We start from the raw sequence: 22435 nt of genomic DNA on the forward strand, positions 1-22435 counted from the left end.
CCCACTCAGTCAACGTGTGCTTAATTATTTTAAGAAATTGTTTTCAGGACTGGAGAGATAACACAGCAGTTAAGAGAATGGCTGCTCTTCCAGAGGACCTGAGTTTAGTTCCCACGTGGTGCAACCACATGGTGGCCTGCAACCATCTACAATACGATCTGATGCCCTTTTCTGGCCTTCAGGTATACATGTAATACTCATATACATTAAATAAATAGATAAGTAAACATTTTAAAAAATTGTTTTCCACTGTGGCTTCCCACTTTGCGTTCTCACTGACGGCATATGAGAGTTCTTCTTCCAATCAGAAATATTGATTGGAAGGAGTTGTGTGTCTATCTAGAAGATCATGAAACATTCATTTAGATGAGGGTCTAGTGTCAGGCAGGAGTGCTTTGCAAAACACTGAGAAGGTCAAGAAATGAAACCTTCATCTGACTTTGCCCGGATGAGTCTACTTCATGCCGAAGGCGAAATGCTTTGTTTTGGGGTAACCCTCCCTGCCTCACGAGAAGCTGTGGGTGCTACAAGTGCCTCTAAAGTGACCCTGGAAGGGTCTAGCTGATGCCCTTTCTGGAAGTGCTGGGGAGGACTCCAAGTGTGGACCAGCCTCAATTCCAATCAGTTCCTTCTGCAGTCTTTGCACTTGGGAGTCAGGGGTAAACTGAGCCTGAGGCCCACCGAGCTTGGCACAGGGTGTGTTGCTGAGCTCAGTTAGGCGGAGCCAGCCTTTCACTGGGCAGCCTTTCCTAACGACATAGAGCCCGACATGCAAAAAGGTTTAACAAGAACGTTCAAAGGCATCCATGTAGGGAGAGAACAGAGCTGTTTAAGTGAAGAGGTCAAAGGTACCACACAGCAGGTGACCACTGTGTGCTTTGGAACAGGGACTGGGTCAAGACAAAGCAGTTTGGCGAATGGCCACCATATATTGGTCTGGGTCGGGGCTGACAACAGGGACTATTGAGTGAAAAGAACATGGGCATCTCTAAAGAAAGTCGCTCACTCCCAACTGTCGTTATCCTGAGCAGACACAGGTCCATTGTCACGAACCCTGACCTTCTAAGACAACAGGAAAATCGGGATCTTGAAGTGCATTGGTGTCTTAGTGTGTCGACACCTGTGTTTCAAAAAACTGCAGTGTGGCTAGAAAAGTGCATGTGTGTGAGTCACTCAAGGTCTGCAGGCCGCCAGCTTGCAGCCCCTGAGCCTGGAGGTATTCTGCAAAGACTCCACTACATAGGTACTGCGTCTAGTGGGTTTCCCTAACCCTGCGTGTATGTGGAGCTGGCCATTTGAGCCCAGTTCTGCCCTTTTTACATTTCTCCTCTCCATATCCACTGCCTAGAACCTGACACTGAGTAATCTACTTAAAGGATCTGGCAGACCTCGTGGGCCACGTACTTCTGTGCCGCATGCAGAAGTTTATACACAGTTTTTAAAATCGTCTCAAACACCTTAATGGCATGCAAGGGAGACTGAGTAATAATTAGTTGAATCTAGAATTATCACCAAGGAGGGCTTTTTCTGTTGCTTTGTGCTTCATTCTAACCAAACAGTTAAAAAGCACAGCAACCTCATACAGTTGTACAGCAGGAGTTAACAGATCCCGCAGGGAAGAGTCTACAGTATTGTGCTATGAGGGAACACGTAAGTGAAGACACACATGGAGTTTTATTGATGGCCTATTCGTGCCGGGTACTCTGCTAGGCAGTGGGACCCAGAGGGAAATAAGGCACGTAGGGGAAAGAGATAACAGTTCTTGAGAATTGGAGACTGTCCACCCCCTGCAGGCTCTCTGGTGTCTCACAAGGTTGCTACACATCCAAGATTGCTTCGTGCATGAGATAACTGCACAGTCAAGGGACTCCCTTGTCTCCTAATTACTTTGAAGTTCCGAATTATTAAAAACTGTATTGTGTTTACACAATACACAAAGTTCAAACACTCTGAATAACCCACTCCCCGAGGAGGCGCTCAGGGGAGGTGAATAAACTCTAATCCAGTTTAGGGTCCTCCCTGTACCGGTCCTTTACAAGGCCCTGGCATAACTTTATGTGACCGTGTCTTTTGTCAGATTTCCCTCCCCTGTGGTTTCGGATTTATTCATTTTATGTGCATATGTTTTGTCTGGATGTGTGTGTGTGTACCACGGGCATGCTGGGTATCCTCGGAGTTTTGTCAGAAGAGGGTTCCAGACTCCCTGGAATTACAGGAGACTGTGAACCACCACCTAGGTGCTCAGATCCGGGGTCTTCGCAAGAGCTGTGGGTGCTCTTACTGCCTCTCCTGCCCACCCACTTCATCCTTACATCATGTAGCTCAGGCTGGACTTGAACTCTCCATCCTCCTGCCTCAGCCTCCCAAGTGATGGGACTGTACATACACACCAGCACACCAGGCTTCCCTCGAAGACCTGGAGTGACCCCTGTTGTGAACCCATTTCTCTGATATCTGTGTTTCCAATGTATTTGAACATATGAAGGAGATTTTTAAAAATTGCTTTTCTTTGAGAAATTAACACATATTTCTGAATGGTCACCATGTATTTTGCTAACAACTTTACACATATGTGTATATATACCTGTCTGTATGTATTCATGTGTGCACACATGCATTCATGTAAGTATGGAGTTAGGCATTGAGTCTTGCTAACATGTATGTATGTATGTATGTATGTATGTATGTATGTATGTATGTATTTTATGTGATGTTGACATAGGCTTAGTGTCTACCTCCTTGGCTATTTTCAATTGCTCTAAAATGCAATTGATAATTGAGAAGGAAACCCACAAGCAACTCCCTCAATTACAGCAGTAAACTAAGCAAGCTCTTCCTGCAGGGTCTATTGTCTCATCAGGACGGGGAGTCAGATTTCCTGTTGGTAATTAATGAGCAGTGTTTGGTGTTCAGAGACTAGCCATGGAGCATCAACAGGGGATTCACAATAGTGAGTGGCAAAAGGTCCAGGGGACAGAGACCACAGAGTCCATCCTTGTGTCTCCGTCACCCAGCAGTATGTCTGGCCCACAGCAGGTTCAAAAGATTACATAATGGGTGATTCCTGACATTCTCTGTCATTATTTTGTAAGGCCCAGTAGGTTGAACAATTAAGACAAATATATCAAATGCACGGAGTACTAAAGCACAGCACTTCAGGGGAGGCCAAGGGCTCACCATGACCCTCTGTGTAATCTGTAGGGCTGTCCCGGCGAAGAGCAACTCTGCTCACAGGCAGGGTGGTGTGGTGGTCAGCCTTGCACTGATGGGGGAATCCAGTATTTCTACGCTTGCCCTGCATTCATGTTCCACGAGAAGGGGATTTTGGCAATAGACTCAGGCTTTCCAGCAAAGCATTTCTCCTTTCTCCTCCTTTCCCACAGCAGATTTAATTAATAGTTTCCGATTTTTTCAACACACCTGCCTCTTGCCCCACTTTTACTCTCTTACCCATGAAGCAAATGTATATTTGAACTCAAAATACCATCAACTGAATGAAAGAGATTAGCACTCACCCCCTGCGCAGATGGTGGAAGGTTCAGCTGCTAGAATTTCAATGCAGGATTTCTTTAAAATCTGGGTGGAGAGGAAATAAAACAGTCAACGACCGGTTCGTTTCACTGAAGGAGGGAGTTAAGACAGTGCTCTCAGGTATGAGAAAGAGACGCTGAAGGGCATGAGCATGCAGGGGAGACAGCGGCTAACACACCACAATCAGTGCCACAAACTAGTGAGCCAGGCTGTGCCAGATGTCCTGAGTGCCCACACAGCTGTTAGACTGATTCATTCAGCTGATCCTTCAGTCTTTATTAGAGGTTTTTACTGAACCTATAATACAGGAGTCCCGTTTTGACCCAAGAGATTCAATATGACACTAAAAATGTTATCTCTAAAGTTTCTACCCTAGGGGAGACGTGAACACGTCAACAATCCATAGGTTCCACCATGATGAATTCTCTAAGAAGGCAGAGCAGATCTTGCGACGGACGATGGCAACAGTTTGTCCTGGAGGACAGTTCCTTACAACAAACTGTGACTTTCACATGACATGGTAAGCAGTGGCCTGTGTTAGGCAGGAGCAAAGCTAAAGGGGCAGAGGGCAGGGAACAAACAAGAGGGCTTATGGCAAGACAGTGTGGGGGAAACTATGCTAAGGGCTCCCTAGAAAGGGCAGCTGCAAATGGGACTTTAATGGAGAGCAGTGGGGTCAGCCAGGGTACAGCTGGGGAAAGTAGGGAGCACAGTGGACACAGTGGGGGGTGGGCAGGGGCTGTGGCACAGAGTGAGCAGCCAAGAGGAGGAGCAAGCACAAGTATGGCTGGAGAGACAGTGGAAATGTCCCCTCAGCACAGGCATGGTGTCTTACTGCCCTGGTTCAGGTGGGAATGCATCCTTTCACTGAGTCATGCAGACTGGGGGTGGGGGGGAAGAGGGGAGGAGGAGGAGGAAGAGGAGGAGGGGGAGGAGGAGGAGGAGGAGGGGGAGGAGGAGGAGGAGGAGGGGGAGGAGGAGGAGAAGGAGAGGAAAGGAGAAGGAGGAGGTGGAGGAGGAGGAAAGGAGGAGGAGGCTGCAAGACTATGAAGGCTAAAGGCTCCATCAGGGACATGTAAGCTTCTCTTTATCCCTTGTTGAGTGCTGACTCTAACATTTCAACCAAGTATTTTAAACAAATAGGGGTTGCTGAACCAGAATGGTTAGGGCTCGCTTCCTATGAAATTTGAGATGGCTCAGAGAGTTGAAAGGGACCGTTTCTGAACTCATAAAAGGCGTTTGTTAAAGTGATGCAATTACTAAAATTTTGTTTATAAAGGAGGGATGTGTCCTTTAGACCTGGAAACGCACATTTATCCGCATGGATGCTTATGTAGGAAAACTGCTTGTTCCAGCTCACACTTAAACAATCCACCCCCACAATATATGATCAAATGGAAAAGGCCATAAATTACAATCCAGGGAATGGATTCCAAGGGTAAAGGGAGAAAGACTGCGAGGGTGCAGGGATGTGGAGGAGGGCTCCTCTCTTGTGAGCAGCGGAGTTGACTCCACGCTCCCAGCAGTAGGTGCAGAAGACATACTCAGGAACATCTTAATCCATGGAATGAAATCACACCAGTTTCTCAGAAGAGACAGTATTTACCCATTCCAGGGAGAAATCTAGGCGTCCTCAGAGAGCAGCAGTGTAAAAGGAAATGAACAAACAGACGTAAGAAAATCTTTATCTGGAGAGCAGACGAGACTGTCAAAGCTTCTCAGGCATGTCCGTAGGCATGAGCATGGCTTTAGGAAATGCCAAGGAAAAGCAACATTTCTTTCTTTGTCCACTTTATTTTCAATCATTGATCTCTTTGTATGTGTGTGTGCATGTGAGTACATGTGCATGTATGTATGTGTGTGTGAATGTATGTGTGTATGTCTATGTGCATGCATGTGTGCATGTGTGTGTATGTATGTGTGTATGAATATATGTGTATATGTGTAGGTGCATGTGTGTGTGTATGTATGTGTGTGTGGTGTGAATGTATGTGTGTATATGTGCATGTGTGTGTTTGTGTGTATATGTGTATATATGTATGTGGGTGTATGTATGTATGTATGTATGTGTGTGTATGTGTGTGAATGTATGCCTGTGTGTGTATGTGTGTGAATATATGCGTGTGTATATGTGTGTATGTGTGTGTGTGTGTGTGTGTGTGTGTGTGTGTGTTGTGAAAGACAAAGGACCACACTGGGTATCATTTTTCCTGCCACCTTGTTTTTTGAATTTCTCACCTAGACTGGCTGACTAGTTCCCAGCATTCTTCTTGTGTCTGTCTCCTTAGGGCTGAGATTATTTACCAGTTTTGTTTTGTTTTTTAAACAACTTGTGTACTTGGGCTACAACTCAGGTCTTCAGGCTTGGAAGGCAAGCACTTTTCCAAATAAGCCATTTCCCAACCCTTAGTTTAAAAAAATGCACATTTATTTATTTATTTGGCTCTTCTTGTGTACAGCCTTATGGAATCTTTGTAATCTGTCTTCTCATGGCCCTACTTGTTTTTAGCTTCATCCTGACTCTGCACTTGGGTGGTGGTCCCCCAGCTTTAGGTTAATCTGATACCTTCCTCACCCCACCCAGGTGTGGCCCCAGTGTCTCACTCCTGCCAGCCCCTGTCCCGACAGCAGTGACCATGGAATGTTCTGGATGTCATATCTCTCTCTTGTGCATCTTTATTGGCATCAGAAGTCTCTGCATATCTGCTCAGAGCTCTGAATCCCCCTACATCATCAGTCTGACTTGACAGCAGGGAAAACCCCAAGGAAACATCTGAGGAAGCAGCATGTGGCTTCTCCATGCGTCCTCATTCATCTAGCTTAGGCCTTCAGGAGCATCCAAGGACAAGACACTGTCTTCCTCAGGTGGCACCTACCTCCAGAGGAAGGATGACTACCCTCCCCCACCATAGACTTCTTGTTGGCTCTCGGGCCTCATGGGTCCCTTTACGTGTTCTTAGGGACAGGCCTCCAAGCAAACCACATCTAAAGAGATGGGATGAATTCTGAGGGACACCTCAGCAGACAGCAGCATCCGAACAGCACAGGGCTGCGTTTGGATGTTTTGGAAAAATTTCTCAGATTTCCTCCAGAAAGTCTCCTCAATCAGTTAATCATCCACAAGTGTGGATTTCAAAACAGCACAAGCTGAGCTATTGGGTCTGCCTTTTTTCCATTTCCCAAAACAAGCACATGACATGTCGGCCCATGTAAGTTCCCGAGTTTCACTGACATCTCTGACCCAATCCTGAGGTGAGGCCGGGATTTGGTGAAAGACGTTCTGGTGACGTTTTAACTACAGACACAGCAACGGGGTCTGTCATAATAAACACACACTGTCTTCTGTTCTTGAAGTGTCCACAATTAGCTGACAACTGTAAAGAGTGTATAAAGGGCCAGAAAATGTCAGCCAAGGGCTGTGATTCAATCAAGTAAAAACACGGCTTTCCCAACCTTAATTTAAAACATCTGATGGAGACCATAACTTCCTGTAGAGTAAAATTCATCAGCAGGGGGAGGGGAGAGGCAGGATTTGTCTGGGACCATAGCTCCTGCTAGGTTGAAATGTCTGGTTTCAAAAGGTAGGGAAGTCTTAATGGTATGGGTGGTCTTCAGGGTGGGGCGACCCCTTGGTTATCAGCAGCCCAGACTATACTGTCATCAGTCTGCCTGAATGGCGGCCAATGGCGGTTTAGAGACTGGAGAGTCTCCAGGCAGGAGCTAGAGGGTCCCTCCCCCGCACAGGCAGGGTAGCTATGGAGGAGGTATGGACATACCGTTAGGTTCAAATTCCCCCAAAGTGGCAGTGACACTAACTGTGACAGTTTGGGCTCAGTTCAGGCTGAAATACAACAAGGATTGTTGGTGGTCACACGCAGCACTTCTGGGAAACCAGGAAACCGGTTTCTGCCAGGAGCCACTTTCTTTACCCCTTCTTACCTGGATGAGTGGGCATAGGGTCCCTAGAACATGGACCTGTTTTGCATACTAAAGGCCCCCAGCTAGCTTCCTGGCTCATCCAGCCTCCCCTTCTCCTCCATGGTGCCAGCTCCTAGGCAGTTCTAGTTTATAGGCTTCCCAGCCATTTCTTTATAACCTTTCACAAGGTTTTCCCTGCTTCCCTCTTCTCCCTGCTCCTGAAAGATATCCCTGGCATTCCCCATCTGCTCCTTTCTCTCTCTGTTCGCAAGAGGTAACCATAGCAGTACAGACTTCTCTAGAAGCTTCTGACGACTCCTTCTCTACCACTAGACAGACATGCACCTATCACGTTTGCAATCAGCCTTCCTTTCCCGCACGGAGCAGCACAGTTTGGTGGTTTCTTTGCTTACATGTGCACTGAGAAATCACCTCAGCTGAAACACTGGATGGACAGAGGTGAAGGGAGGGACCATGGCTCTGGAGTAGAGATGGGGCCCACGTCACTATGTGTTTTCGATAATCTTACATGAGGAGTTGGGTTTTGGCCCATGATCCTTGATGATTCTTTGAACTTTCTGAATCCCAATCTTGGAAAGCAGTTTAAAATGGTGAGTAATAGTTGTTAGCATTCCCTCTAGGCTCCGCCCAACAGTTACCTAGCAACGGCCAGGTATGAGCCAGGAGCCGGGCATATAATAGGACTATTACAGTTCTTTCCCTCTCCCTCTTCTTCTCTCTCCATGGGTTCCCAGTCAGCCTCTTCCCCTCTTTCTGTCTCCTCTTTCTTTCTGTCCCTTTCTTTATCTGCTTCTACTCCCTTCTCCAGACCTCCTTCCCAGGTCCCAAGAAAACTTCCTTTAATACTAAGGCTGTCATATGGTTGCTACCTCAAGCGGATGCCCCAGCATGGGCCCACCTGCTAAGGCACCTATTGTATCAAGTTTTATAAAACATACCAATAGTGAGGACTCTAGAAATGCTGGGGTTAATGTGGCCACCAGTGTGGCCCTGGGAGAGCTGGATAATCTCTCATGGCTGGGAGGATGAGTCTAGTCAGGCAGGCAGAGCACAGCACAGGGCCTGGCCTTAGGCAGCCTCGACAGCACAGCTGTGTCAAGAGCCTGGACTTGGGATGTGGAAGTAGATGTGGACTCTTTGTGGCTCCTTGCTGAGCTCTAAGCCTCACCTCTTCCAGGCCCTGTGAACCTGGGCAGATTAGGAAATATCAGACTCTCCGCTTTCTGTATTGTGTAATACTGTGAGATCACTGACTGGGGAGGGCTGTGTGGAGCTAAATGAAATAACGGAGATATTAAGTTTGTAAAATCAATTAGACTTGGGTGACAACATTTATATCGGATTGGAAACGGACCATTTGCTGCTGATAGACTACACTTCCCAGCTTCCCTTATGGACTACAAAGTTGGGCCCACCCCATATGGGCCTGCAGTCCATCTTCCCCTGTAGACATCTTGTCTGTCACACACAAAGGGTGACAGAGTTTCCTTCTCTCCGTGAATAAACAGGGTCCCAGCTGAGGTCAGACCAAGCGTCTCTTTCTGCCTTCTATCTCTCTATAGCTGCCTTCTGATAACCTAACAGAGGGAAGGGAGAGTGAGATCAAGGAAAACTACAAGGTTTTTGTCTTGAAGACAGAACTAGGCAGACGTTAACCCACAGTCAGTTAACTCCCTGGGCACCAGGCAGCAAGTGTGTCTCACAGAAGTTCACCATCAAGAAATGTGCCTTAGCAATGCTGGCAGTGGATGCTGAGGGACGACCTCATTCAACAGCAGGTGATTCTGCCCACGATGCAGTCCCCAGGGTGGTGTCCCCAGGGTGGAGGCGGTGTCTAAGCACACATACTTCTGACTTCACATTTAGCATTGTTTTAAACCCAAATTAATACAATTTTCCTGCCAATGTGAGAGAGAGATAGAGAGAGAGAGAGAGAGAGAGGGGAAGAGAGAGAGAGAGAGAGAGAGAGAGAGAGAGAGAGTCCATGAAAGCCTAAACAGAGGCCCTGTGGGGCTGGGGAGATGGCTCAGCAATGAAGAGCACTGGATTCCCTTCTAGAGGGTTCAGTGTCCAGCGCCCACATGGCAGCTCACAACTTTCTGTAACTATGTCCCCTTGTGGTCTCTGCTGTCATTCTTTGTAACTTGCATGCCTGATGGGAGTCTGAGGACACTGTTTGCTTTCCCAATAAACCTGTTCTTACCATGTTTCCAGGGGAAAGCTCAGGTAGCTGGGACCACTGGATCCCAACGTGCTCAGCAGGCAGGATCTGTTCGACCTCCCCCACCCCCACGGAGCACCCCACTAGCACACCAAGCTTACTTCTCAGGAACCATTTTTCTATGAAATCACAGCTGCTGTTTCCTAGAGAGAGCAGAGAGCCGCAGAGGCCAGGGCAGGAGCTGTGATTTGCTGAGGCGGCTCCTGCAGCCTCTGCAGCTGTGGAAATCTGTGTGACTTGGGGCCTTTAAAAGTAGCATGAGTAATATTCCATTGTGTAGATGTACCACATTTTCTGTATCCATTCCTGACCCTGGGCTCCAACCGCATAGGTAGCAATGAATAGCCTAGTAAGAGCACCAGTGGAAGGGGAAGCCCTTGGTCCTGCCAAGACTGAACCCCCAGTGAAGGTGATTGTTGGGGGGAGGGCGGTAATGGGGGGAGGATGGTGAGGGGAAGCCCATATAGAAGGGGAGGGGGAGGGGCTAGGGGAATGTTGGCCTGGAAACCGGGAAAGGGAATAATAATCGAAATGTAAATAAGAAATACTCAAGTTAATAAAGATTAAAAAGAAAAAAAGTAGAATGAGAACAATAGCAGGAGAAATGCTTGGCCCCAACATCTGCAAAGCCTCAGTGCAGTCAAATGGTGGCTGAGGCGAATGATTTCTCTTAGAAGAGACTCTTTGCTCTACTCCAGCATCTACAGTTTGATTCTATTTTTATCCCGTATTCCAGCCTGCCAGTATGAACAGAGCCGGGAACGCCATTCCTTGTCTCTCAGAGCTGCAATATTGGAAGAGAGGGTAGGGGAAGGGCCGAGAGTACTCTGCTCAGCCACAAAATGCCCGTCTGGTGTTCAGTGTGGGTCTCCATGGGTCACGAAGGCTGCACACTCAACTGGGCAGCAGCGTAACGGGTAACTATGTAAGACGTGGTGCCAGAAACAGGGCAGACGGGCAGCCTCTGGGGTTGCACAACTTAGCATCTGTGGAGGGAGACAGTTGGCTGTGATAAGGAAGTCATCCAAGAGAGGTTCTCAGAATGGCTGCAACTGGGGTTCTGGGAGGGAGAGCAGCTGCAACTGGGGTTCTGGGAGGGAAGGGCTCATGCTGTAGGAGGCAGGAGGAGCTGGATGGAGCCCTAGGCAGGAAGTGGTTCTGAAGATGAGAAATGAGCTGGCAGAAAGAAAGACGACTGCCACTGAGATGGAGATGCTCGCTGGCGTGCTGGAAAGAGGTTTTAGCTCCATAGGGCAGGGCTGTGTGGTGGGCTCTGACTGAGAGAAACCTTTAGCAGTTCCTGGTTGGGGACCTGCAAGATTGGTAAGAGCCAAGCCTGGAAGACTAAGGCACTGCCTTTTGTCTTAGTTTGCTAGGGTCCAGGCTAGATTTGGGGTTTTTTATCTCTTCCTATGAACAGAAGGGAGAAATCAGCACAGGAAACAAAATCAATTTAAATATATTTATGGGGCAGATCTGTCCCCGGTTTGCTGATCCTACAGATTTCCTAAGAGGAGGCTCCAGCCAGCGTTTGCTCAACATCCATTTACTGTTGACCAAACACAGAGGCTGTCTGTGCTGACTCATGTTCCAATTAACAGGAAGCCAGGCATCCCCTGAAACATCTGCAGAAATGGAGCTTCTGAGGAGCGATGGCAAGGAGCCAGTAGCTGGGCTCCCCTTCCCATAGCCTGCTCCTGGTTCCAGACACTGCCCTCAACTGCAGTAAGTAGGGACAGTTGGGGACAAGAGTCAAGAATCAAAACTGCCAACCCGTTTCAGTTCTCTGGATCCAGCTTTCATGGGTTTGTCTGGAGCCATTGCCCAGAGCACTTTTGAAGAGGCAAAGGAAGGCCCAGGAGCATGGCCGGATCGTTGTGCCTCGGTTTCGCTGGACAGTTGGGGGTAAATTCTAGTGGTGGCCAGTGGAAATTCCCAACGATGAGAGAAGGCAAAAGGAGCGGCCACTTTCTTTAAAATTTATTCCCCTATTCTGAAGTAGCAAGTGGGAATACTGCGAGGGTTCTGAGAGGATGGGTGAGTCCTGCCTAGGTGTGAGGTGTGAGGTGTGAGGTGTGAGGTGTGAGGTGTGAGGTGTGAGGTGTGAGGTGTGAGGTGTGGGGTGTGAGGTGTGACGTGTGAGGTGTGGGGTGTGAGATGTGAGGTGTGGGGTGCGGGGTGTGAGGTGTGAGGTGTGAGGTGTGGGGTGTGGGGTGTGGGGTGTGGGGTGTGAGGTGTGAGGTGTGAGGTGTGGGGTGTGAGATGTGAGGTGTGGGGTGCGGGGTGTGAGGTGTGAGGTGTGGGGTGCGGGGTGTGAGGTGTGAGGTGTGAGGTGTGGGGTGTGGGGTATGGGGTGTGAGGTGTGAGATGTGAGGTGTGGGGTGTGAGGTGTGAGGTGTGGGGTGTGAGGTGTGGGGTGTGGGGTGTGGGGTGTGGAGTGTGGGGTGTGAGGTGTGAGGTATGAGGTATGAGGTGTGAGGTGTGAGGTGTGAGGTGTGGGGTGTGGGGTGTGAGGTGTGGGGTGTGAGATGTGAGGTGTGAGGTGTGGGGTGTGGGGTGTGGGGTGTGAGGTATGGGGTGTGAGGTGTGGGGTGTGAGGTGTGAGGTGTGAGGTGTGGGGTGTGGGGTGTGGGGTGTGAGGTGTGAGGTGTGAGGTGTGAGGTGTGGGGTGTGGGGTGTGAGGTGTGGGGTGTGAGGTGTGAGGTGTGAGGTGCGGGGTGCGGGGTGTGGGGTGTGGGGTGTGAGGTGTGAGGTGTGGGGTGTGGGGTGTGGGGTGTGGGGTGTGAGGTGTGGGGTGTGGGGTGTGAGGTGTGAGGTGTGGGGTGTGGGGTGTGGGGTGTGGGGTGTGAGGTGTGAGGTGTGGGGTGTGGGGTGTGGGGTGTGGGGTGTGGGGTGTGGGGTGTGGGGTGTGGGGTGTGGGGTGTGGGGTGTGAGGTGTGGGGTGTGGGGTGTGGGGTGTGGGGTGTGGGGTGTGAGGTGTGGGGTGTGGGGTGTGAGGTGTGAGGTGTGGGGTGTGAGGTGTGAGGTGTGAGGTGTGAGGTGTGGGGTGTGGGGTGTGGGGTGTGGGGTGTGAGGTGTGAGGTGTGAGGTGTGAGGTGTGAGGTGTGAGGTGTGAGGTGTGAGGTGTGGGGTGTGAGGTGTGGGGTGTGGGGTGTGGGGTGTGGCGTGTGGGGTGTGAGGTGTGAGGTGTGAGGTGTGAGGTGTGGGGTGTGAACGGCCTCCTCTGCCATGGTCAGGGTGTGAGGGTTTTATTACCTTGAGACTTGTAAACACATGGAAAAGAAGTAATAGCTTACTTACATCTTCCACCATACTCTCCTGACCTCAACTATGCCTGACCTCAGAACCTACACAGAGCCGTGCCTGTCTTAATCTCGGTTGGAAGAAGTAATAGCTTAGGAGGGATGCCTACCCAAAGGACCATGAAGTCTGAGTCTAACTGACAAACTGTCCTTTCCTCACAAGCCACTGAGTACCAGCTAAGCTGTGGAAGGCCTTCTTTTACCTGAGTGGTTAGAGGTGAAGGACTCCCCACCCGGGCAGGGTGCTTCGAGACTGGGGCATTGGACTCTGTCGCCTTTGTTGTAACCATGTGAGGCAGCTGTGTGTGAAGGCAGCTCCTGTATTTGGTCTTTGGAGTCTCCCTCTCTGAAATGTGGCTGTTTCTGGCTTGGGGGCCATTCTCCCGAGTGCTCACCGGCGGCATCTCCTGAACCGTATTTGCTGCCATGTATGGTCCTGGTCAGTTTACCAAACCTCCTCAACCACACAATGCCCAGTTTATTGAATGGTTCTGGGGAGGGGTTGATGGCATTCTCAGCCCAGTGACTGCACAGAGTGGCTTTTATTTTTTTTTCCCTCAAAAACCCAGAGAGAGGAAGAACTGTGTGGGCTCCCCCTACCCCCAGAGCTCTGCACCCATGGGACTGTTACCTGGGCATCAGTTTCCTCACCAGCAAATGCCAACAAAATACAAACTGTGTGGCAGCGATGGGGTTTTAAAATGGAATAATATGAAACAGGGCAAAGGGACATTTGCTAAAGTAAGTTTACTGCAACTGCTGGCTTCTTTCTGACCTCTTTGTCCCCAACAGTTTCTGTAACTCTGGCAGGTAAGTTGTTCCTGTTAGTATTGGGAGGGGTAGGCTTAAGGGATGTTGAAATGGTCAAAACAGGTATGGGGCGGGGAAGCACCCAGAATGACTGTCCCCTGGGCGACGAGCTCCTGACCATACGGCCTCTACTCTCTGCTTCTATTCCCCAGATGGAAAGGAGGGTTCCACAGACACTGCTGATCTCTAGTTTCCCGGCAGATCCCTGGCCTGGCCTGTATCTCAGAGAATAGAGGCTTCTTCAGAGAGCAGCTGTACAGCCTTTCCCTCCCCAGGAGGCTCAATAGCCAGTTCCTCTTCTTCCTCACACAGGCTCAAACCTTGTCACGACTGGTTCTAAGTAATTATTCATCTTCCAGGGGCTTGTGGGTAAGATGACAGCCACCATGGCTTCCTTTCCTAAGATGTGGGGATGGCCGCTCTATTCCCAGACTACGTACATGGCTGTCTTAGAGCAAACATTGAGGCCTTCAATGCAGCCTGTTTCTCCTTCTCATGTGCCAAGCTGTGCCTTGCATGAGGTTCATTCATTTTACCAGGCACTGTCTCAGGACCACAGGCTCTGCAGTCTCAAACCTGCACTTCAGGGACAGCCACATTTCGGCTTCTAGGTTACCTTCTAAAAGGAGCCTGGTCACTGCTGTCCCCTTCGGTATTCACCTGAGGCACATGCTACTTCTTTATACCAACTTTTCATATATTATTTACTTTTTGTGGGCATCTCCCACAGACTTTCTGATTTATTGGGGCAGGGTCACTTCCTGCCTCCCTGATAACTGAATGGTGTCTACAACAAGAACAACAAGAGGCTTCCAATCAACACTCTCTTTTTTCTTTTTGATGGCGGGTAACGCTGGGGACAGAGCCCAGGGCCTCACAAATGCAGGACAAGCAATTGTGAGCCACCTCCCCAGCCTCCCAGTCAGTGATCATTTGATCGGTAAATCAGTATTAACCCTTGCACTTTTGTTTGAGGCTCATGAATGCAGAAACCTCTGTGACCTGCTTGAGTCATCGGAATCTGCTTGGCAATCTTAGTTTAGATAATTAAGTCCAGTTCTACTTTATTACAAGAAGATAACCAGTCACAGGGCGGCGTCAGGAAGGGGCAGGAGCGGGTGCCTCAAATGGGGGGAATGATGGCTTTTGTTTCTGATATTGGAAGGGAAACGGAACCCACCTCTTAAAAGCAGCCAGCCATCTCTGAGGCCATAATTATCTCTGACTTGAGAAGGATGAGCCCTACCAGGCTCGTCTCTTTCTCTGTCCAAGCAAACCAGTTAACAACCACCATAAACATGGGTTCCCAGTCCTGGGAGGATCAAAACCCATGTAACTCCCAGATAAAAGCTCATAAGAATGCCACCATTCAGTTAAAGTCTGGAGACCGAAGTCTGCAATTACTTTTCTTCCTTCTGGGGGATGCTGTCCTGCTAGAACTTGTAATGCATCCTTGGAGTTATTTCAGTTGGGGGCGGGGAGTAGTTTCACAAACATCCTGGCTCACATTGAGCTTGAGTCGTTAATGTTCAAACATCCCGGGCAGATTCACACAGGTAGAAATGCCGACCGTTTGTGTAGGAGCTGACTAATAAGGGACCCTGTCATGAGACTCCTGGGGGCTTCCACAGAGAAAAGAACCTGGCCCTGTTCAGAAGCTGTCCTGGTGTGGGTCTGTGATTAGGTCACCATCTCTGGGGTCTCTAAACTCCTGTGTACATGGCTTAGAAGAGCTCAACGACTCCTAATGCACACAACAAAGTTGATAGGGCAATGGGGATGCCGATTACCCTGGTTTGCTCAGTGAATGTCATGCAAATGTCTTGTGCTATCACACGGGCTACAGCTGTTGCAAGCTGGGTTTGCCTGCTCTCCTGTGATCTCAGAAGCTAAGCAGGGTTGGGCTTGGTTAGAAGTCAGAAAATAGAGCTGGCCGTATCATATCAGACCCTGGAAATATACAACGATTACATGCTAATTTTAGGTAAGATGAGAACAGGTGCTTCAGTGTGCCACCCACTGCCTGTAGGTGCCGTTAGAGCGCTTTCATGCTTTTGCCAGTTTGTTCCAGGACAAGTCTTGGCTTATCCTCCATTACCTCCAAGCCACTCTCCGTCAGCACTGCCATTGCCACCCCTGGATAAACCCCACTGTTCTCCACCCACCTCCTTCAGGGTCTTTCAGCAATCCTGTCAGCCCAGTTTCTCAGGAAGCGCCCCCTCCCTACACAGCTTCCACAGGATCTAGGAGCAGTTCAAATCCTGCTGGGAACATTCTGAAGGAGGTGGCTGTCTCTCACGGGACTTGAGTTCTGGTTCTTAGGTTACCAAGAATGCCACATTGACCCCAGGAAGTGTTATACATGCACACAGAGTCGAGAGGACAGTTAGAGGAGAACCCACCATGTGGGTTCTCTGGGGGCTGAACTAGGGTAGTCCTGCTCGGCAGTGCCCACCTTCACCCATGGTTGGCCTGTCCAAACATCCTTTAATGTAGAAAGTTCCCCCTCCTGAACTAACAACTGGATCTCCTAATCTTCTGTTTTCCCAATTCTTTCTACTTTTCAGTGAAGTAAGTGTAAGTACTTAAGACAGGCACTCCCAGCACGAAGTAAGCCTTGTTTTCAAAATTCCGAAAACCTCTGCTTATAACATTCTAAGGTATTCCAGGTGCTTGGGTTTCGGGATCTACCTTGGCTGATGACAGTGGAGCGTCTTAGAAATGATCTCGGGGCTGACTTGTCCGGCAAGTGTAACTCCTGCCTGATTTTTTTTTTTTACTTTGTAATTATTTAACTTATAACTTATTAGTTAGGTGCTTTTTACAAAAAAAGGTGGTGTCTTGGCTTGTGGGTAGCTATGTTTAGTCATGGCTGGGTAGGCTGGGAGTCAGTCAAGTGCAGACTCTGAGAACAGAGGCTGCCTGGGATTTGGCTTGCTACCAGGTAGGGGTTCTCTTTAACTTGTAGGATAGAGTTGGCACGGGAGGAAGAAAAGAAACATGATTGAAAGGCTGAAGGCAGACTTAGGACATAGTAGACGCAAAGATATGTGAAGGAATGTTCTCTCAGGCAGAAAAACAGCGGAGTGTGGTGTGGGGGGTGTTCTGAGAGAGGGAGAGAGAGAGGTTGTTCTTAACTGCAGATCAGCCTTTTGGAAGAAGCCTATACTCACCGAGTGGATGATGCCCTGGAGAGCCTGGAAGCCGTCATTCACAGGAAAGACGTGGTCCTTACTGTCTGCAATCCGAGCCAACTGAGGACAGACACACAGACAGGTGCAGAGATGTGTCAGGCATAGACTTGGAAGACTCAGGAAAGTTACTATGCGTTGCAGGGGGCGGGGGTGGGGGATGGGGTGGGAGGGACCGGGAGTAAGCACCAGTGTTCTGAACCCAGAGGAACCTGGAGCCCCCAGCAAGTTCAACTGCCCTTAGGCAGTAAGGAGCTTACCAGGGACCCCTGGAGTGGGCTGAGGGAGGTCCCAGCTTCTACACTTGTTTGAATCTTTTCTTTCTTCCTGTTAGCATTTCTTCTAGGTTCTGCCCCACAGTTACCTCGCAACAGCCAGGTATGCTTGACTCACTATAAAAGGGGCTGCTTGCCCCCTCCTCACCCTCTTACTTTCTCTCCCTTCTTGTCCCATTCTCCTCCCACCTCTCTCTCCTTGTTTTCCTGGTTGGCCTCTTCTCTCTCTTTCCCTCTGGTTCCCCCTCCCCGCCCTGTCTCTGTCTCTGTCTCTACTCCCTCCTCAACTCCCCTTCTCATGCCCTAAATAAACTCTAAGGGATGTCTCAACATGGGCTCACAGAGGCACCCCATAACCTCACCATACCACGCCTCTACGAAACATATCCTCTTCCTTCCTTTCTTTCTTTCTTTCTCTCTCTCTCTCTCTCTCTCTCTCTCTCTCTCTCTCTCTCTCTTTCTTTCTTTCATATAAAACACAACACTTGGGAGCAGAGGTAAGACTGTCTAGTAGGATGAACACACAACTTGGCGTGATGCCATTTGTAGATTTGAGGGCCACTGACTTTTTCTCACTCAAATATCTGCGGGTTAATTTATCCGAGTCAAACAGACACCAGGCCTCTTAGAGCAACTTCAGAACCAAATTGAGGCCCTTGTTGTTACACCAGGCTGATGAGAGGGGTCCCCCACCTTTCACACCAACTGCCACCAGGGACAGGCCCATTGCTTCATTGGGTTCATGAAGCAGGAGACGGAGGATAAAGAACAGCTGACCAGGGGCTCCCAATGTTCATGGCTCTGGGACTGTAGAGGCCATGTCAGTTTTACATTTGTTTTTTTGTTGTTGTTACTGATTGCAAAAGTAACACACCATTTCTTAAAAAAATTTTAGGGAACTACAAGAGTTAAAATGAAGGAACAAACAAGGCCTGTTCATAACTGACCTCTACTTATGCATTTGTAGTTAAGCCTTTCTGACAGTGGATATGTATAGACGTGTTAAATGCAGATACATGTTTGTTTTTCCTAAAAGTGGGCAGGAGTATTCTCATTGCTTTGTAATCTATGTTACTTCATACCCACTGAGGATGTGTGTCACTGTACGGGGCCACAGGGAAGAGCTCTTACTCAGGATGTTAGCAGTTTCCGCTATCTGGGCACACACCTCCAGCTATTCTTACACATTGGTGTTGAAAATGCATTCCATTTTTAATGAACAAAGGAAATCTGTCACTTGAAAAAGCAAGTTGTACTTGCCAAATTTTTAGAGAGTGTTCTAAGTTAATTGAGAGCTGTGTTAACACCTTGGTGACTTAATGTTACCTGGAAAGTTGAACAAGAGAAGTGTGCCCTGGCCTGGGTGGTCTGTGTTAAGACCCCAGAAACCTCAGAAGGTGCCTAATTCTTCACACAGACAGAAGTGTCTTCTTGCCAGCTTCCTAGAAAAGCATCCTACTTGAGGGCTGTGTATTGTGCAGGTGCCCCGCTGTGCTGGCTGCTCTGTGTTCTCTCCCAAACAGCACATCTCCAAACAGGAGACCCAGGCTCATACCTGAGTTTCATTGAAATCCTTCACGCCAACGCAGTAGACGATCGCGCCAAGGTCTCGGGATCTGTTAGCCTGTGTCAAAGAGACAATGGATATTAAAGGGAATCAAAGAAGCAGGCCTTCTCTTGATTTTAAGACTGCCATCAACCATGGGGTGTTTCCTGAGCACCTACTGTGTGGCAGGTGGCACAGGAAAGGAGTAAGGTAGATCCCAAGGAGCCTGTATTCCACTGTGTGGGTCAGAGGGCAGTGGTCACTTTAGGGCGTCCCCTGCCAAAGTTGACTTGAGGGACAGCGCTGGAAGATGCGGGAGTGACTGGGGCAGATAAATCACATCATGCATCCAGGCTGAAGTGGGTTTTATTGGCATACACTGTTTTTCCTGCTGGGGATGGCCACACAGTATTACAAACGAATGTGGCTGTTGGCACCCGATACCCCTGTTCGGATGCTTGGCTTCACTCTGTAAAGTGCCTGGAGAATTAACTGTGGTCATCCGCACAGAGCTCACGGATATTGTGATGCGTCTACAGTCAGCATCGTCTGGGAACCAGGCCTTTCTCGCAGCCACGGAGTGAAGTGGTTTAACGGTAAGTTCACATCTGAGCAGGAGGCAGGATCATCTCGACATTAATCATTGACTTGGCGACATACTGGAAAACATCCAGGCTTTGGCTTAGTGTTGTATTTGATTTATTAAAGGTACTTTGATTTGCTTTGGCATTTGTTTCCCAGATTTCCTGTGTTCAGGGTAGAGCACAGGAACACATGGAGTCAGTGCTCAGCAGATGGTGAACATGGGGATCCACTGCCCAATATATGCATACCGGTTCGGGTTATAATTTCTCCCTTTGTGAGAAGCCCGACCCACTTGTTTCTCACACTGACTTCTAGAAGGGACAGAGCATGTCTTTTCTTCTTTCTGCTGGAAATAGTTCCTGCTGGCATTCAGAAGGAAATGAGCCTTGAGACACAGTCATGCCAACATCATCTACATCAGCTCTGGGACTCTTCTCCTCTAGCTGAGCTTTGTGGGGCGAAACGGAGAAGGGGAGGGCTGGTGCTCTTTCTGTCTTCCCTGGGAACCTTCCCTCTGTTGGCATCAGCCCGCCGATCTCTTTCCAAGTCTTTATGTGCCGTAGACCTAAAATTGCTCCCAGCTAACGTCTGCTTTCCACCCCGCACACTCATCATTCATTCGATTTCGGTTCTCTCCTTATTAGGGCTTTTTGACTTGATCTGACAGTTATTTGATGCCTAAATAAGCCGCTTCCCATCCCACCACATAGTTTTAAGTTTAGCATACAGAAATGTATCGCTACTCAGATGCTTAGGGCGTCTGTCATGGGAGTTTGTGTTTCCCATGCCAGGCGTGTGCTCGTAGGAGAAGGAAACAAGGAAAGCATTTCATGGTAGAGCCCAGCAACGCTGCTTTGCTGTCCTGTGTGTCTCTACAGCGTAGCCAGTACAAGCTCAGAATGAGCAAACACACTACTTCATATTTGTGGATGGAGTTCGATTCAAACTAAACAGTGGTCAAAAGCCCCAGGGAATTGGAACGCTGCCATTAATGTCTTCCACTGTCTGTTCCACCCCCCCCCCCCCCCCGCTTCATATCCTCTTCTTCTTCTGTGTGAATTTCTACCTGGGTCTGAGAGAGGCCATGTTTGTAGTGAGACTCAATACATCTGCGGTCTCATTCACTGGGATATATAGGCCACCTCCCAGTGACCATACCACGGAAAAAAATGACCCTCTCTCCAAATAGCTATCAACTGCCCGTAGTTCCTGGGGGATGAGGCCTTGGGAGAGTCCTCTTGGGGAGTAATGTTTGTGAGCATAAAGAAATGGCAGTGAGAGAGCTGGAGAGGTGGCTCGGCAGCTAAGAGCATAGAGTGCTCCTTCAGAGGACCCCGGATTGACTCCCAGCACCCACATCAGATGACTCACAACCATCCGGGACTCCAGCTCTGAGGGGATTTGAAGTCTCTGGCCTCTGAAGGCGCCCTCACTCACATAACCACGCATAACTCTAATTTGGTGGTCGGGGGTGGGGGGAATCTGGCACCCTCTTTGGACTGCTATTCAGGAAATAGACAAATACTTTAGTAAAATCTTTTTAAAATACAGTGAAAAAACACCTTAGAAAAGGGAAGGGAGGGAGAAGCAGGGAGAACTGGAGTTTCCATCCAGTGTCTGCTCAGCCTGGTTTTCTGGGCTGAGAATACAAATGTTACCCTGGCAAACTGATTCTCATGCATCACAGAAAGCTCTCCCTCCTCTATTGCTTTAGGAGGAAATATGAGGGAAAAGGGAAGAAATTTGGTAAATTTTTGTTTAAAATGCATATATGACATTTTTAACCTGCTAAAATACTACACCTCCTTCGATAAAGGTATAGTAGACCTTTTTTGAAAGGAGGAAACTGTTTTCCATGTGCAAGGCATGCACATTGACTCAAAAGTGAATTATTACGATTGTTCTTACATATGAAACACTTTCATTCAGGTTTTTACCAAGAGCGACTTGTTTTGCCTGAACACAGAGCGGGGTCGTGTTGGAGAAAGGCCCTGGTCTCCTCACCCTCGTCCAGCTCTGAGCTGCATGCTGGGTCCCCTTTCCTCACTGAGACCCAGTGGCTGCTACTCACCTCCCTCTCCGAATAGAAGAAGAGGTCCTCGTGCAGCTCCCCATCCGTCAGAGCAATGATGACACTTGCTGTCCTGTATCCTGCTCGAAACAGCAAAGGCCCTGTAACTCATGCTGAACTGCCAGGAACACCCACCCTGCTCACTCCTGAGATTTTGTCTCTTTCTGAACCCAGTCACTGAAAATGAATATGGTGACAGTCAGTCTTGTTTTGGGGTATGAAAACAACTCCAGCATGAAGAAAACTCAGACATCTGGGTTTCCCAGCCTCATCTCGACAGGTAGGCCAGCTGAGAAGATGGCTGCCGAACCAGCCTGTCCTTGCAGCCAGCTCCAGTGAGGGTCAGCAGGCCTGGGGCACATTCCACACTTGGTCTGTACTGGACCTCCTCGAATGCCAGAGCTGACCACATGTACCACATTTGGACGACAGTATGCCAAGACATAATATTTATCAGAATCTGCAAGCTGACCAGAAGTAATACAGCTGTCGGAAAAACCTACTGGAATGCTCCCGATATTATTTAGACTTCCAGTAACAGTACTTAAAATTGATTTCGCTCAGCAAGTCTGGGGCCTGTCCTATTTGTTGCAGTTTAACTACAATCAAGCAGGAAGTGGTATTAGGAGGAAAGTCCCCACAGTTATATGGAATCTCACCGAAGAGACTAGGGTGACAGATTGGACTGTTCTCCATGAGGGAGACTAATAAAAGTCAAAATGATGACAACTGTTATATTTCCCTTTCTAAGGCTTTATTAAGCATACTTTATGCATTTATATTTAAGTGAAGGGAACTTTAAGCCAAACTTGATCTAAATATCAGATCCAACCGCAGGAGCTCAGAGAGAGACAAGATCATTAAATCTGACACAAAAATCCAAGCCCTTACTAAACCATCCAAGTAGTTATTAACTTAATGAATTCACCACGCAAAACTATTCCTGGGAACCGCAGGCTGCAGC

The 22435-nt window shown here is 48.7% G+C and overlaps 1 protein-coding gene and 1 long non-coding RNA gene across 7 annotated transcripts in view; one reads left to right on the forward strand and one right to left on the reverse strand.

The window, feature by feature from the left end:
• The window catches only part of Antxr1 (ANTXR cell adhesion molecule 1), a 187448-nt gene that overhangs the window by 116221 nt on the left and 48792 nt on the right, over nt 1–22435 (reverse strand). The window contains exons 6-9 of the mRNA NM_001044249.2: nt 21472–21551; nt 18825–18893; nt 16977–17057; nt 3516–3576 (exon numbers count right to left, since the gene is read on the reverse strand). Of these exons, the coding sequence (NP_001037714.1) occupies nt 3516–3576; nt 16977–17057; nt 18825–18893; nt 21472–21551 (291 nt within the window). The remainder of the gene's footprint in view (nt 1–3515; nt 3577–16976; nt 17058–18824; nt 18894–21471; nt 21552–22435) is intronic.
• LOC120102329 (uncharacterized) lies at nt 10233–22200 on the forward strand. Of its 6 annotated transcripts, none has more exons than XR_010065862.1 (4): nt 10233–11416; nt 13956–17079; nt 17329–19411; nt 21330–22200. It is a non-coding gene; the product is annotated as an uncharacterized LOC120102329 (long non-coding RNA). The 6 variants fall into 6 exon arrangements; XR_010065864.1 differs by lacking the exon at nt 10233–11416 and having other exon boundaries at nt 12803–17079; nt 17329–19025; nt 19326–19411; XR_010065863.1 differs by lacking the exon at nt 10233–11416 and having other exon boundaries at nt 12806–14172; nt 16464–17079.

Source organism: Rattus norvegicus, chromosome 4 (genome assembly GCF_036323735.1).
Source record: "Rattus norvegicus strain BN/NHsdMcwi chromosome 4, GRCr8, whole genome shotgun sequence".
NCBI lineage: Eukaryota > Metazoa > Chordata > Mammalia > Rodentia > Muridae > Rattus > Rattus norvegicus.